Source organism: Fusarium poae, chromosome 1, assembly GCF_019609905.1.
Source record: "Fusarium poae strain DAOMC 252244 chromosome 1, whole genome shotgun sequence".
Lineage (NCBI taxonomy): Eukaryota > Fungi > Ascomycota > Sordariomycetes > Hypocreales > Nectriaceae > Fusarium > Fusarium poae.
In genome coordinates this window covers 306-16,504 of record NC_058399.1, presented here as the reverse complement: position 1 = coordinate 16,504, position 16,199 = coordinate 306, and the positions used below count along the sequence as shown (strand labels likewise).

Below are 16,199 nucleotides of genomic sequence, written 5' to 3'. Positions count from 1 at the left end.
AGCATGGCCAAGCAGACCATGAAAAGAGACATTCCTACATGTATGGGGAAATGGAGTACTTGCAAGCGTATGGTCTGTAACATGTCTAAATGTGGCCATCCTATTTCTATATCGAAGCTCGACAAATGCGATACATGCCTCCTAATCGATATGCATGTAGAGCTCCATAACAGAAACGGTGAGTAGTTTTCCACCTGCATGCTACAGTACACTCTATGAGTATTCGTCGTGTTGCGCTATCGTCCTTTGGATACAGAAGAATCATCTTCTTGGCTTTGTTACATTTAAAAAACACAAATTTACGCTTGCGGGCATCGGGGTAATAGCTCACGCTTAGGTTAGGCAGGAACTCTCATCAATCCACCGAGCTTAATCAGGTTTTTTTCACAAATATGCTGTATCCATCATGCGGTGTTCTCAATGCTACGCTCCAGCGGGGGAAGAGGGGAAAAGCATAAAATCGACAATTTTTAACTCGACATGGTGCGTGATATGCAGCTTTTGCTTGTTATGATGGAGTTGATGCGGGGAACTATTCCTTGTAGATCACGTATATGTCCGTATTTGCTGTGTCGCGATAGGTGCGCAAACTAACAATGACGATCCCTGGCTTGGCATCGTCAATGGAATACAAATCAACCGAGGTGAATCCCAAGTACAGACTTATAAAAGCATCAACATCAGCATTTGTGTTGCCGAAAACGTGGACAAAAGGACAAGCCATTGGGTCTCACTGCCACCATGATGTCTTTATCGGCTGCTGGAATGTCAGCTGGTGCATTTCCCGGGGCCTTGCCCGATTGGACAAACCTCAACATTCTACAACACAATACCCTTCCTCCGAGAGCTCATTTTTACTCTTACTCGGACCAAGAATCAGCACTCTCATTTAATCGGGACCAAAGTCTTTTTCATAGTCTTAATGGTACTTGGAAATTCCACTACGACGCAAGTCCTCTGGATGCACCAATCTGGGAAACTGCAAATACCACCTCATGGCACGATATTGAAGTGCCAGGTATGTGGCAGCTTCAGGGATATGGAAATCCTCACTATACCAATATCGACTACCCATTCTCCGTGACACCGCCCAATGTCTCCTACGTCAATCCAACTGGCTCGTATTGGCGTCAATTCGAGGTTCCCGAAGATTGGGAAGGCGACCAAATCCGATTGAGGTTTGAAGGCGTGGATAGTGCATTTCATGTACGAATCAATGGTGAAGAAGTAGGGTATGCGCAAGGCAGTCGCAACCCTCACGAATTTGACATTACAAACTATCTATCTTCCGACAAGGCCAATGAGCTTGCCGTGAGGGTCTACCAGTGGTCTGATGGATCCTACATCGAAGATCAAGATCAATGGTGGCTTTCTGGTATATTTCGCGACGTTTATCTCATCCCGTTCTCTGAGTCCTCAATCGTCGACTACCAAGTCGATTCTGACCTCAGCGACTCTTTCGATCAAGGTTCCCTCAAGGTCAATGTCACCATACAAGGACAAGAAGGAGATTTAGCCATCAAGTTGTTAGCTCCCAATGGCTCAGCAATTGATGAGTGGAAAGGATCATCATCTGATATTTACAAGAAGCAAATATCTGGGGACGACTTCCACCTCTGGTCTGCCGAGACACCTAACCTATATACTTTGCTGATAATATTCAATGGACGGACAATCAGCCAAAAAGTTGGTCTCCGACGCGTTGAAATGAAGGGTCCCAACTTTTACGTCAATGGAAAGCCTATCATCATATACGGTGTCAACAGACACGAACATCATCATCTCACAGGCCGCACAGTTAGCTACGAGAACATGCGAGAGGATCTTCTTCTCATGAAGCGTTCCAATATCAATACCATCCGTGCAGCTCATCAGCCTCACCATCCTGACTTCTTCGACGTGGCGGATGAACTAGGTTTCTACGTGATTGGCGAGGCCGATCTCGAGTGTCATGGCTTTAGATCATTTGAAGATACAGAGGAGAAGGCAGCAGAGTGGCTTTCTAACAACCCCGACTGGGAAGATGCATATATCGACAGAGCTCGTCAACTTGTCGAGCGATACAAGAATCATGCCTCCATCATCATCTGGTCTCTTGGTAATGAGTGCTTCTATGGCCAGAATCACGCTGCCATGAGCAAATGGATCCGAAACAGAGACCCAAGTCGCATCATTCACTATGAGCAGGACCACGAAGCCAAGTCGACGGATATGTACAGTCAAATGTATACTACTCCCGATTATGTTCGACAATTCATCAAAGACCATGGTGATAAACCAGTGCTGCTATGCGAGTTTGCTCAGTGAGTCAACTGTTTGAACCGTCATCTATAAAAGCTAACCTGATTCTTAGTGCTATGGGCAATGGCCCCGGTGGTCTGGTAGAGTACATTGACATGTTCAGGACTGAGCCGCTATCTCAAGGCGGTCTTGTCTGGGAATGGAGCAATCACGGAATCCTCAAGGAAGAGGGAAACCTCACATACTATGCATACGGTGGTGACTTCGGCGATGAGCCCAATGACGCTGATTTCATCATGGACGGGTTGACGTTGTCTGATCACTCGCCTATGCCTTCTCTGAGGGAGTACGCCAAAGTGATCCAGCCGGTGTCGGTCAAGCTCGCAAAGAATGGCAGCGCAATGACTGTTACCAATCATTATGACTTTTTGGATCTCAGTCATCTTGATGCTTCGTGGCATCTCGTTACAGACGGTCTTAAGACCGACCCTCAGAATCTTCCTCTGCCTCGTATCCCAGCATGCGAAAACAGAACTCTTGCGATTCCTTCTGGACAAAACACGACTGCTGGCGAGTTTTGGGTCACTGTAGAGTTCAGACTAAATCAAGATACTCTATGGGCTAACAAGGGGCATCTCATTGCTTGGGATCAACTTCACATGAAGCGATCCGCTCCAATGGTCAAAAACACAGATTCTCTCAGTCGCCGCACTGAAACAGCAGGATTTGAGAAGAAGGGAACGAAGCTGGTATACAATAATGGGGACTCCTCCTTTGGCTTCGATCTGCTTCAAGGCAATGTCACCTGGGCCAAGAATGGGGTTGATGTTTTTCAGCGCGGCCCAGAGCTCTCCTTCTACCGGGCCCTGACTCAAAACGATGCTTCTGGTTCAGGCGATGGTCCCATGTGGGAACGAGCTGGCATTCCAATGATCTACCCTCAAGTTAGAGATGTCACCTGGAACACCGATCAAAGCGGCGCTACGGTTCACTACAAGGTATGGGTTGGCGTCAAGACTCAAGCGTGGGGCATTGAGGCGAACATGGCCTACAAGATTCCCTCTTCCGGTCCACAACTCCAGCTTCAAGTTAGTGGCGAATTCATTGGCAAGAATTCTTCTCATACGATTCCACGCATCGGGCTCATGGCTGTTCTACCCGAGTCCTTCGACAACGTGTCGTGGTTCGGCCGCGGCCCAGGTGAGAGCTACAAAGACTCTAAACAAGCAGGTCGTATTGGACAGTACAACTCTACCGTACCAGACTTGTTTACGCACTACGACTACCCCCAAGAGAACGGCAATCGTGAAGATCTGCGCTGGCTCAAGATCGGAAACAAGGACACTACGCTTGAGGCGAGACGTACAAAGGGCGAGGCTTTCAGTTTCACAGCGAGAAGGTATATGCCTTTTGATCTCGACGATGCCAAACACCCTCATGATTTGAAGCCCTTGAACATGACAGTTCTGCATCTCGACTACGACAGCAATGGCCTGGGCAGTGCGACCGTTGCTGTAAGGCCGTTTGAACAGCACAGGTGTTATATGAAGCCTTTTAACTTTACATTTGACTTCAATGTTGTCTAGTAAATAGGCAACTATGAACTAGAATCACGTTTGGAAATGAAATCTATTCATGTCTTCTTGTGTCACTGTCAACCCTGTAACATTACTACATTATCTAGTATAGCCATAAGGTTAAATCAGAATATATAAAATGCAAAACAGCATATAAATAAGTTCAACTATATACATGGCTTGAGGTGCTTGCAAATCTTGCTTTGTATCAAGGTCCGAAGGTATGTAAGTTGTAAGCTGCGTTGTCGGAGCAGGCAGTGAGTGCATTTGTGACTCAAGTAAGAAGATATATAGAACCCAAAATCCAGTCCTAAACAAGCATGTACGGGTAAATCTTGCACTCCTCGCTAGTAGTGGTCATGGCCTCGGTTGTGGTAGTCTCAGCAGTTGTGGTCGTAAACATTGTAGTAGTACCCGTAGTTGTTTCTGTTGTAAGTTCGGCAGTTGTGGTAGTAGCATCGGCAAGAGTTGATAAACTGTCGATCGAGACTTCAGTTGAGGTGGCAGACTCTGCCGTAATAGTAGTGTCTATATTGGTAGTAGTGGCTGTAGTAGACGCGGCTGTCGTGGTGGTGGTCGTGTCTACGATAACTTCAGCTGTGCTAGTAGCTGTATCCACAACAGACTCAGTTGTGGTGCTAGTAGTAGTTACATCTGCAACAGACTCAGCAGTGGTAGCGATAGTGTGTTCAGTAGTCTCAGACGTAGTGACGATGGTTGTAGTGAGCTCAGTGGTAGTGATAGTCCCCGAAGTAGATTCTACTAGAGTAGTGTCTGAATATCCAGGAGTCGTGCTCGTTGAGTCCAACATCCGGTCGACAGTTGTGGTGGTGGTACCCAAAGTTGACTCGACTGGTGTGGCTTCAGAAGATATTTCGGTAGTGGTAGTTGTATCCGACGTCTGGTACGTGGCAGTGGCAGTAATGACTGTGGTATCCAGAACAGACTCAACTGACGTGGTGTCGGAAGGTAATTCAACATCGGTGGTTGATTCTGACGTCTGGTAGAGAGCGGTGGTGGTGATTGTAGTGGTTTCCAAGGCAGACTCGGCCACAGTGGTGGTCGGTATCTCATCGACAGTAGTGGTCGAGGTCACAGTACCTGTCTCAGAACTTGCGGTGTCAGTCTGAATAGACTCCGTGGATAATAAAACGCCAGTCTGCGAGCTGAGGGTAACCCAAGACTGAGTCTCAGTCACAGTCACAGTTTCGCTGATCTCGCTAGCGGAATAGGATACCGTGGATGAGACCGAAGAATCGAGGGCGGTTGAGGTAGTGAGTGCAGTAGAGATTGAAAAATCGGAAGAGTAGATGGATCCAGTAACAGATGTCTCAACTGTCAAGCTTTCGCTATCCGAGACTCCAGTGGAGCTTCGTGCAGTAGAAGTTTGAAAAGGAACCGAAATGGACCCGGTTTCAGTCAAAGAAAGTCCAGAAGTGAAGGACAAAGTGGACGTAGACGTGAGACCTGCAGATATCTCGACAGTCGAGCTGGTTCGTGAGATGGGACGAGGTTTGCATGGTCCAGCGACAACTGAACGAAGCGAGAGGGTCGCCGCAATCCAAAAAACAAGCCATGCAGAAACCATTCTGAACGAGTGAAGAAGGTCGGTGAGCTAGAGAACAGAAAGCCACATACTGGTCTAAGGCAGCCCTCAAGATACTTTATTATCATTCATTACTATCACAATGCACTCAATGCCAGGATGGCCAATAATAAATTGACTAATACCGAAAGAAGCTAAACACAGACTATTGGTTTTGGACGATCTTGGCACCTAACCCCTGGATACACTGTGGGCATCACATATCCCCTGTTCTGTTCTGTTATCAGATCGTTACCTTACAGCCGGTAATATGCCAAGACTCTGAGTGGATAGCGCTAATTCAGTGTTTTCAATAGTTGCACATTTGGTGGAACGGTGAGGCTTTGGCCCTGCGACAACCGGATCCGACGCCGCGGATTACGAAATTCCGATTTGGGAAATAGCATCTTGGCATGCATCGAGCTTGTGGAATACCCCAATGTGAATCGGTTGTAGCGACGTCCGTTGGTCAAAAGCTAACGCTTGATCTTCAGCTGCGGAGCACTATCGAGCCAGGGTGACCTTTATCTGCGTTGACCTGTGTTTAGGGTGGTATTTTTTATGAAGTGAAGAGTGAACAGCGGATGTATGCAATGTGTTGTTGCTATCACTTTTGTTATTTTTCTTGGTTCTCTTCCCTACAGGAGACAATGTCTGTCAAGATCTATCCGTACATACCTTCCTCCTAGCGGAAGTCTTGTCAGTCTCAAGCCTCTTCTGGTTCCAGTGAATGTCTTATAGATATTGTGGAACGATTACCAGAGACCGCCATACCGGGGCAAAATCACCGTTCCTACTGAAAAAGAGACGCAAAAAAAGGGTGGCTGACTCGTATTCCTCATCTAAAGAAAAAGCATTGTTTATTTGCAGCTGAGTCTATGTGTAGCAGGGTTCAGCATCCTCCAATTGGCCCCATTGCTTTTTTAAAAGGCTACCGCGCATAATATGGGTAGTTGCGACTTTCGTTGGTGTAACTCAGTAAAAGTGTCTAGACTCTACTAACTGGCATGGATTACTGGGGTTTGGCTAGTGAGGTCAGGTCGGTCAAATTCCGCTATTGCCACTGAGCTGAATGGTAAAAATGTATTAACACGTTGCATTGTTATCCATTGTCGTTTTATTTTCCTCAGGTAGGACTTTAACTGGACGCGGGAGATAAACTTGTGACTGGTATTGTTTTACCTTGAAGCATCTTATTTTTCTACTATTGGAATAACCAATGTTGCTATAATGTTGATAACTGAGAAACGCATTATTTCTCTCAATGTATAGACAAGTCAATGGCGATGCTATTAAATATTAATTGTTTTACTTTCAAGACTTTATATACATATAACAGTGGTTTATTGTTATTTGATAATGGATAAATATCATGGTACTCTGTACAGGGTAGTAATATCACAGGGGAATAAGTTGTAGCCGGGGGATTTCCTTTAACCTATACCTTTTTCGAATTCTCCAGACACTCCGCTTTGCGAAACGCCACAATTTAACAGCCAATCCTGAAGTCGATGGTCAGCCACCCCCCTGATGGAGATTCCGCACACGATCCACCGCGGAAACAGCCCTAGGGATGCAGAAGGGTCTCTAGAGAGCTAAAAAAAGACTAGAATAGCCAGCATCTTGTGGCTTCAATAGTTTAATTAATAACCACACAACCTTAAGTCAACAGGCTAGCTTGACCTGGTTATCCTTTCCCAACCGGCCCAGACATTCGGTAGCGGAAACAGCGTTCCGACTTTCACAACTCATCTTTGTGAGGACGAGGTGGATCACTCCGTCTGTGGCCATGACCCCTTTGCAGATAAACTATAGCATCAGCTTGCCAAGCATCGATAATCTTTTCAATAGTTCAGGAGACAGGCTTTCAGCTGTGCAAAAACACATCAAGCTTTTCCTTTTTTTGCAAACCTGCGTCTCAATGTCGTTTGATACCGACAGACCGACAATTCTAGACTCTCGTGATACTTTGTCAAGGCAAAGGACATGCTTTTCCAGAGATTGTCGGGTCTTATAAGAAGGAGGACTCATCAACACTCTGGTTTCATCTTATCACTCAAGCTCATCTCATCTCAGCCAAGCCAAAAACTTCAAAGAAACAGAACAGTCTTTTGTATCCTACACTTTTCAACCAGCCGCTTTCAAAATGCATTACTCTACCCTCATCGCTGCTGCTCTGTCAGTCGCCTCTGTCAACGCTGCCCCCAACAACAAGCTTCCCTGCCGAAGCCTGGATCAGTGCAATGTTGCCACCATCACCTCTGGTTCCCAGTGCGGTCTTGTTGGTTACCGCACCAACGCCGACGCCAGGTCCTATGACAGCATCCACAAGTTCAAGCTGACCCTCGATGGCTGCGTCAAGGCCTGTGGCACTACCAAGCCTGACTGCAAATCCATTACCTACGACGAGACCAACGGCATCTGCTACTTCTCCAAGTTCGACATCAAGACCACCAAGGTCCAGCAACAGGCCACTGGCTACAAGTTCTACGATGCGGGCTGTGGCTTTGCCAACTCCGCTGGCGGTGCCATTTGTGGTCGCCAGGGCTGGCGCCAGAACTCGGCTGCTACCAGCTACGACAGTGTCCACAAGGGTGCCCTTGACCGCAAGAACTGTGTCGCCGCTTGTGGTACTACCAAGGCTGAGTGCAAGGCCGTAGCCTATGACGAGACCAACGGTATCTGCTACTTCTTCAAGCACACCGCCACCACTATCAACCCAGCTGATGCTGGTAAGGGCTTTGCCTGGTACGATGCTCGTTGCCTTGACTGCCCTGCCACCGCCCAGGCCTCTTAAGTTGAAGATTCTCGAGGGGAGGATATACATGGCATTTCCTATTGCATCGTGCCTCATGATCGATGTTCATCATCTACGGCATGCCCCGTGGTTACAAGGCAATTTCGACATGTCATAGATTAACACTTCGTACTGTATATAATCAATAGTAATATGACTATCATGTTGATTTCAGTCCCCGCTCACATCCCTTTCCATATTTCATAAATTGAAATTTCTGCTCGACCCCCCGCCATCGTTCCTCTGTAGTTGCTGCCCCAACATAACGCCAACCATAAATAGTGACATATTTAATTGGTCTAGGGTGCAGATCGTTGAGACCCAAAAGACCCTAAGTCTCCTTGACTGGATCCAAACCACGATCCCGAATAAAAATTGTACTAAGCAAGCATGCACCTATGAGGGGTATTTGGAGAATAAAAACACTATGACTCGCTGACATGTAGGCTTCCAGTACACCGGCCTTCCCACGCATGTCATCCGGTAATACGTACGTTGAGCTGGCAAGATCTTTGTGCGCAACTGGTAAGGCTGCGCTCAAACGAGCTTGGAGGACTGCAGCCGAGATAGCGAGGCCACAAGCACCGCCCATACAACGATAGAAGTTTCGATTCGAGATAATGACAGCTCGGCGACTCTTTGGTGAATGTGCCTGGAGAGCGATAAGGGTTGGCTGGAAAATACACCCTACTCCTGCACCAACAACGGCTAAAATGACGGCGATGACTGCAGCGCTAGTGTGTCGATTGAGGATCAGAGCTAGACCCGCGCCACTGTTTTGATAATCAGCTCAGCCATGGCCTCAAAGCTTTAGGTGTAGAGAACTCACAGCGTCCAAAGTGCAAAGCCAGTATAAATAACCTCTCCATATCTCAGACGAAAACTGATATACTGTCCTGAAGCAATCGAAAAAATCGCCTGCGCAGCCACTAAAGGAGTGTAGATTGCCGCGGACTCCATGGCACTGTACTGACGAGGATTCTGAAGATAGAGAGGAACGTAATATAGATACGACTGATAAACAGCACCGAACAAGAAATTCTGGGCCAGCATGATGGACAACGTTATGTTCTTATAGATGTTGACTTGAGATAGTTTGCTGCGTTAGTAATGTGGACTGTTGACTATGAAGAACGAGATACTTACCTGGCATCATGGGAAGTTTTGCCATCTTCCATTCCCACACGATAAATGCAATAAATAAAGCACCACCAGTACTGAGCATACTTATGGAGAGAGGCGAGTCCCAAGAGAAGTAGGATCCTCCTACATTTCCACTATATTAGAGGTGGGAAATAGACGAATTTGTTCGAATGACTTACCTCCGGAGATGGGAATGAGGAGAAGAACGATAGATATGCCCGAGACGAATGTGCCCATCCAATCAATTTTTCGTATTCCTTCCCAGAACCCAACAGTAGCGGGCTTAGAAGGAAGAAAGAAGTAAGAAAGTACCGCTGTACAAAATGACAATGGTGATAGAATCCAAAAGAAGGCTCTCCATGACGTCTGTCCTATGACACCGGCAGCTATAAATGGACCAATAATATTACCCAGTCCAACGGTAGCGCCGACAACGCCTTGGATCTTTCCTCTCTGCTCAAGAGTGACAATATCCGATATAATGATGTTCGAAAGATTCAGTACGCCGCCGCCGCCAATACCAGCGATAGCTCGGCAAAGGTAGAGCATTATGGCATTATGGCTGAACGAGCATAGCAAGTTTGCGAAACAAAGAAGCAGAATGGCAGATACATAGACGACCTGGTCTCTAGTCCGGGTGTTGTTCTGGCTGAACAAACACTTGGGGTTAGCGAGATTGTATGGCGGTTGCGGGTCGTGCACGGGCCATTCCCTCAGGACAACGTTCCCCCAGGACAACAACGGTGATTGGGTCGAAAACAGACGAACCCCAACCCCAAGTTGACAGGGAACTAACACCAAATACCAATAACAGGCCCAGAAAACAACGAGGGGAGGGAAGAGTTCAATCAATTCTTTACATACAGGTAAATCGTAATTAGTAATTTAAAAATAGAGTTTACATATCACTGTAGCAATAACAAAAGCAAGTCTATTTACATTAAGCCAGATATATTTATATCAGTAGGCATTATCATGATACTAAATAACAACAGTATCATCATCCAGACGCAGCCAGATTTGAATTGTGCGTTTTATATCAGCGGCAGCACCGTTCACTCACCACTACGTACAACCATGAAAAATAATACAGTGGACCAGATAATTCAGCTTTGCGAGCAGCTTGATGTCCTGCTTTGTCTGATCTGCGAGGCAGCTATCAAACCCGAGGTCGATAAGGTAGAGCACCACTACCGCAACTGCCACAAAACTGTTGGAGAGCAGCTACAGGCGGTAATTGCATTCGCAGCATCGTTCTCGTCGTCGGGGTGGCGCCCCCGGACACTGCAGGATCCAGCAGACGAGAACATACAACTGCCACCAGATGGAAGCGCGCCGATCCCCGGGCTGAGGACATATAAGGGGTTTAGCTGTAGGGCCGGGGGCTGTCGCTTTCTGACCCGCAACAAGTCGAACTTTTCTACACACGAGACCCGCAACAGACACAGAACGCAGGTGGAAGGTAAGCGCGGACGGGAGTACGTAATGCTTCAGTCACTGCGCAAAGCCCCGCATGCAAGGTACTGGATCGTCAACCCAGCGCGGGGCGCCGAAACCACCGACGCCGATGGCGATCCGGCCACTGAACGCGCTGACGATGGCGTAACTGCTGGGGATGCTCTACTACCGCAGACCGTCCGGGCATGTGAGAAGGATCTAAAGAAGGCAGAGACGGAACGGCAACGTCAGGTAGAGGCACCAGGCGGAGTCGACACCGAGTCGAGATGGGTGCAGTTTATGAAATGGTCGGCGCACTTGCAGCAGAGGGACAAACCGACGCTGTACCAGGCGGGGCTATCACCGGCTTCTGCCGCAGTCGAGCAGCGGATGTGGCCCCGCGAGCGCCGTGAAGCGAACCAGAGGCTACGTGAGCTGACCGAGAGTTTCCGGCGCGAGCTTGGCCGTTGTATGGAGAGGCTGGATAGGGTGCCGGACGAAACGCTCGAGTGGCTCGGCAGCATTGACCCGACCAAGCCGGTATCGACCCCGTTCGGCCGAAAGCAGCAGTCAGATACGATGGACAGGTACAGTGCGTGCTGGCAGCGGTACTTGTGCTATTGCGTCCGGATTCAGGCGCTTGGGCGCGATGGGGCCAAGGCAGAGCACGGTATCCGATTTACGGAAGAGCAGTGGAATTCCCTGGCTGACATCGTCCAGCGACTTGATACTGTTGTCGACAAGAAGAAGAGGCAGGGGCAGCAGCAGGTCACGAAGGGCAGCAGAGAAGGGGATAGAGGAGAGGGAGAAGAAGAAGAAGAAGAAGAAGAAGACCCCGATAAGGAGGCACTTGATGAGGCTGTCTTCGACTTCTGCATCAAGTCGATTAAGCAGAAGCTTGGGAAGAAGCAGTACTACAACCCGCTGCTCCACTTCACGGCTGTACTGGGTGTCAAGGAGGATGGCACGTGGGTACCGTCCCACACACATACCCGGTTTCTCGCCGGTTTCTTATGGTGCGGGCGGATTCTGATGCTAGAGCACTTCTTTGAGGACGACCCGTACGACTCCGACGACTCGAATTGCGACACGAGCTTTGCGGCTATCGATCGGTTCCAGAAGGGTCATCGCGACTGGCTCGCAACCGGCTCGTATACACCGTTCAGTGCTATTATCCAGTGGATGACGTACGGGAGGGGCTACCGTAATCAGGAAGGTGGGCAAGCGCGGGTGCTATGGGACAGTAATGGCATGACGCTCAACTATCTGGGCGACAAGATCACCGTAAACAGCTTTCAACGGGCAGCACAGGCATTCGTGCGAGAAGCGGAGGGCTGGCTCGACAAGCTTATGGACGGACAATGGAGTCAGATCCGCGAAACAATACGGCTACAGGACATCGCCGATAGCTTGGTGTTTGAGGGCCCAGGGCGGTCATTTGCGACGAACCGGAAGAATGCATGGCTCAAGCCGGGTGCAGAGAAGTTAACGAGGCTGTTGGGCACGACGCTGTGGAAGATCGTCGATGCAGGGAACGGCGGTAGTCGGGTCGAGTGCCGTAAACGGGCGATGGATGAGTATCTTGGCTGGCTGCGGCAGTTCCGGTCAAGTATGTTCCCGGTTGTGCATGTATGGGGAGGGCAGCCCGGGCGAGGTCCGGAGGTGTCAACGCTGAAGCACTGCGATACCGATCAGCTGCCGAAGAACGTGTTTGTCTTTGACGGGCAGGTGGTGCTCATCACAGACCGGGACAAAAGCAAGGGATTGAATGGCAAGCAAGGCCGAAAGGTAGCGCGTTTCTTGCCTGAGGGCCCAAGCTTGATGATGGTGGCATATGTCGCATGGCTGCTGCCGTTTGAGAAGGTGCTGCATCGGCTCTCTGGCATTCGAGGCCCGTCCGAAGCGATCAGCCCGTGGCTATGGAAGTCGGCCGAGAAGGGGATCTGGGACACGGCAAAGCTGAGCAAGCAGCTCGCGCTTGTCACAGGTGTACAGATTGGGGTTCAGCTAACTGTTTCAAGCTACCGGCATGTAGCTATTGAGATGGGTCGTCGAATCAAGGGATTAATTGTTCAGCAAGTTGAACTGGAAGCCGCCGTGGCGGACAGCGACGACGAGGCGGCCGATCCGTTAACTGGAGAAGCACACCGACGACCGAAAGTTGAGTATGTATGGGACATCCAAGCGACACACGGAAGTCGAATCGCACGGAATCACTATGCCGTCAATCTTCAATTTCCGAGTCAGTTGCAGCCGGAGATGTTGTCAAATTTCCGGGAGATCAGCCGTCTGTGGCATGAATTTCTGGCCCGAACTGATGGTGATTTCGGTGACAGGAAACGCCGGGCTCATGACGACGATATTATGCCGGTAGTCGACAGATCAGCAAAGAGGCAAAGGCTTGCTATAGACCGAGAGGTACGTATAGTAGCATTTACTCTGCTATTATGTATATACATAATACGCCGGAATTATTGGGATAGATTACAATTGGTGCTGGTACAGAAAAGATGGGGGAGTGGCGCTATAGGGTAGGGCGTAAGAATAAGCTTATTATAACTAACACATAACCGCTATCAGCAGGCAACTTCACCGAGACTCCCGCTGGATGGCGACTTGGCCCCCCGCTATGAGGATGCAGAGATAGATGCTGGGCTGAAGCGTATGCTAGGCGAAGACGCAGGATGGAAGACGGCGCAGCAGCGCGATGGCATGTACCGGATTATGCGACTAGAGAATGACGGCATCCGGAGCGAGTTGCTTATCGTGGTGCTGCCGACAGGCGGTGGCAAAAGCATTTTATTTATGCTGCCGGCTTTTATGGAAGACGAACGAGGCACGGGTGGAGGACCGGTCAGTATTGTGGTTGTCCCGTTTGTATCTCTTGTGCAGGACTTGGTTTCAAGGGCACGCGAGCTCGGCATCGATTGCATGGAATGGAGAAACGATATCGATCAAGAGAGGGATGAACGGCAGCGGGACGCGCGGTTGGTAGTGGTCAGTGCCGATGTGGCCGTGAGCGAAGGATTCACCGCATACGTCGAGAGCATTCGGGGTCGAGGGTTGCTGGAAAGGGTGTTCTTTGACGAGTGTCACACCGCTATCATGGACGTCAGCTACCGAGAGCGGCTAGGGCTGCTAACGGGGCTGCACCGGTTCGGGTGCCCGCTGGTGATGCTTACTGCGACGCTGCCGGTGTCGATGGAGGATTGGTTCCGGGAGCGAATGCTGGCACAGGACGCAACAATCATCCGAGCTCCGACGATGAGGGTGAATATTCGGTACCGAGTGAAGCAGGTAAGGCCGGGGAAGACGGCAATAGAGGACGGAGTGGTAGCTGCAATGAAGGCGATCGAGGAGCGAATGGAGACAGCACAACGCGGAGTGGTATACTGCCGCTCGATCAAGCAGTGTGAGGCAATAGCTGCGATGGTTGGCTGCAAAGCGTATCACAGCAAGCTAACGCGGGAAGCACGAGTTAGTGCAGTGCAAGACTGGGTCGATGGGCGGGACGGTCAGCGGTGGATTGCGGCAACGACTGGACTGGGGACCGGTGTCGACATCAGGGGCATCGTTGGTGTAATTCATGCGGGACCGCCGTTTGGACTAGTCGACTTTGTTCAGCAGACAGGTAGAGGCGGTCGACAGAGAGGTGAGGTTGTAGACTCGGTGATTGTGACAGATGGAAGGGCGGGCTGGGCAAACGAGTTCGGCAGTGATATTGATCACATGAACCGTGAGGCAGTTGAATTGTTTATAAAGGGTGAGGGCTGTCGGCGGTTCGTGCTTGGGCGATTTTTTGATGGGATTGAGCTTTGTTGTAGCGATATGCGGGCAGAATACTGTGATCGGTGCTTAAGGGAAACTGATAAGGTGAATGGCGGAGAAGATAGGGAAGAAGGAAGGGTTCTGGTGGTTAACCGACTGAAGGAGAGCGTGCAGGAGGAGAGCCGGCGGATGACGAGGCTGTATAGCTGGCTAGATCGAGTGCGGGAGGTAGGATGCTCGGTATGCTTTGTTAAGTGGCACATACACGGGGCAAAGGAGGAAAATAAAGGGAGGATAGAGCATGAGCGGAAGGACTGCAAGCTGCTAAAGCAGAAGGATTTTGATCGATGGCAGGCAAGACTACGGTTTGCAGACTACGAGTGCTGCTGGGAGTGCGGTCTGCCGTATAACTGGTGTAGCGTGGGACGAGTGCAGGGTAAGTGTAGCTACCGTAATAGGATATTACCGGTGGTGATGATGGTGAGGGTTAGTGAAACGGTTCGGGAGCTAGTGCGTGATAGGTTTGGGGTAGATTGTATGGATGAGCAGGTATACCGCGAGTGGATTAAGCGGATGAGGCCGATGTATGGGTTATCGATGACGAACGGGCTTGCAGTGTGGGATGAGATTGTGCAGTATATTAGTAAGAAAGAAAAACGGCTATAGTAGAGAGTATATTAGCATAAAAAGGATTATAGGAAAGATATCATGGTATATATGTAAGGAATAGATTGAAAGTGAAATATAAAAACAAGAAATGAATAGGTAATTAATATATCAACTGATATAAGTTTATATATAGAATAAGAAATAGGTTACAAAGTAATTAGATTGTAAAGAATACTTGAGAGATTAGAGGTATATTGAGTAACTATAGGTAAGAAAATAAATATATAGATAAGGTATAAAGTACTAGATTAAGGTTGTATTTACTATAGTAAATTAGAAAAGAAGAAAGATCAAGTAAAGTAAGATATGATATAAAAAGATAAGAGAAAATAGGAGAAAAGGGATTTAGTAAATAAGGGTTTATATAAGTAAAAGTGGCATAAGATAGATTTAAAGATATAAGGGGCTTAAGGTTAGGGCTATAGGGAAGGTTAAAGGGTTAGGGTTATAGAGAGGTAGAAGGGTTAGGGCTATAATAGAGTAATAGATAAAGGGAAGTAAAGAATGAGAAGTAGGAAATAATATAGAAGGATAAGAGAGATATAGAGTTAATAAGAAAAGAAAGAATAAAAGGGTTATAGTAAGAGTAAGAAAAAACCGCTAATTATAGTAGATTAAAGGTAAGAAATAACGGCTAATTTTACTGGACTAGGGGTAAAGAATGGTTAACCGCTGATATTATTAGATTAGAGAAGTAGGGAATAACCGCTAATTATATTAGACTAAGGGTAAAGAATAACAGCTAGTGGTATTAAGTTAGAGAGATAAGATAAGACTGGATTAGGGATCGAGAGGAGGCTAAGTGATATATAAAGGAGGATCAAGAAGGGCAAGGTAAGGTTGTAATTCCGCCGGAGGCAGCGCACGGTAGGTGTAGCGCGCTAGCGCTGAGGGTTATAACATAGGAAGATAAAAGAACGTAAGAAAACGATACAGTATAGGACAGTGCGCCGTCACACAGTGTACTTTTTCGTTGGATTCG

At 48.4% G+C, this 16,199-nt stretch overlaps 4 protein-coding genes across 4 annotated transcripts; 2 read left to right on the top strand and 2 right to left on the bottom strand.

Annotated features, from left to right (window-relative positions):
- Nucleotides 1–480: 480 nt before the first annotated feature.
- On the top strand, nt 481–3,827 carry FPOAC1_000004 (uncharacterized protein; the record flags this gene model as incomplete). The annotated part of the gene is made up of 3 exons (XM_044844624.1): nt 481–483; nt 715–2,303; nt 2,354–3,827. The coding sequence occupies 3 exons, from the start codon at nt 481–483 to the stop codon at nt 3,825–3,827; spliced, it is 3,066 nt and encodes a 1,021-aa protein (XP_044710540.1).
- A 301-nt stretch (nt 3,828–4,128) lies between these two features.
- On the bottom strand, nt 4,129–5,406 carry FPOAC1_000003 (uncharacterized protein; the record flags this gene model as incomplete). The annotated part of the gene is made up of 1 exon (XM_044844623.1): nt 4,129–5,406. One exon carries the CDS (start codon nt 5,404–5,406, stop codon nt 4,129–4,131), a length of 1,278 nt encoding a protein of 425 aa, XP_044710539.1.
- A 2,143-nt stretch (nt 5,407–7,549) lies between these two features.
- Nucleotides 7,550–8,200, top strand: FPOAC1_000002 (uncharacterized protein; the record flags this gene model as incomplete). The annotated part of the gene is made up of 1 exon (XM_044844622.1): nt 7,550–8,200. One exon carries the CDS (start codon nt 7,550–7,552, stop codon nt 8,198–8,200), a length of 651 nt encoding a protein of 216 aa, XP_044710538.1.
- A 331-nt stretch (nt 8,201–8,531) lies between these two features.
- FPOAC1_000001 (uncharacterized protein) lies at nt 8,532–9,892 on the bottom strand (the record flags this gene model as incomplete). The annotated part of the gene is made up of 4 exons (XM_044844621.1): nt 8,532–8,973; nt 9,030–9,285; nt 9,347–9,466; nt 9,523–9,892. 4 exons carry the CDS (start codon nt 9,890–9,892, stop codon nt 8,532–8,534), a joined length of 1,188 nt encoding a protein of 395 aa, XP_044710537.1.
- Between the last annotated feature and the right edge of the window lie 6,307 nt (nt 9,893–16,199).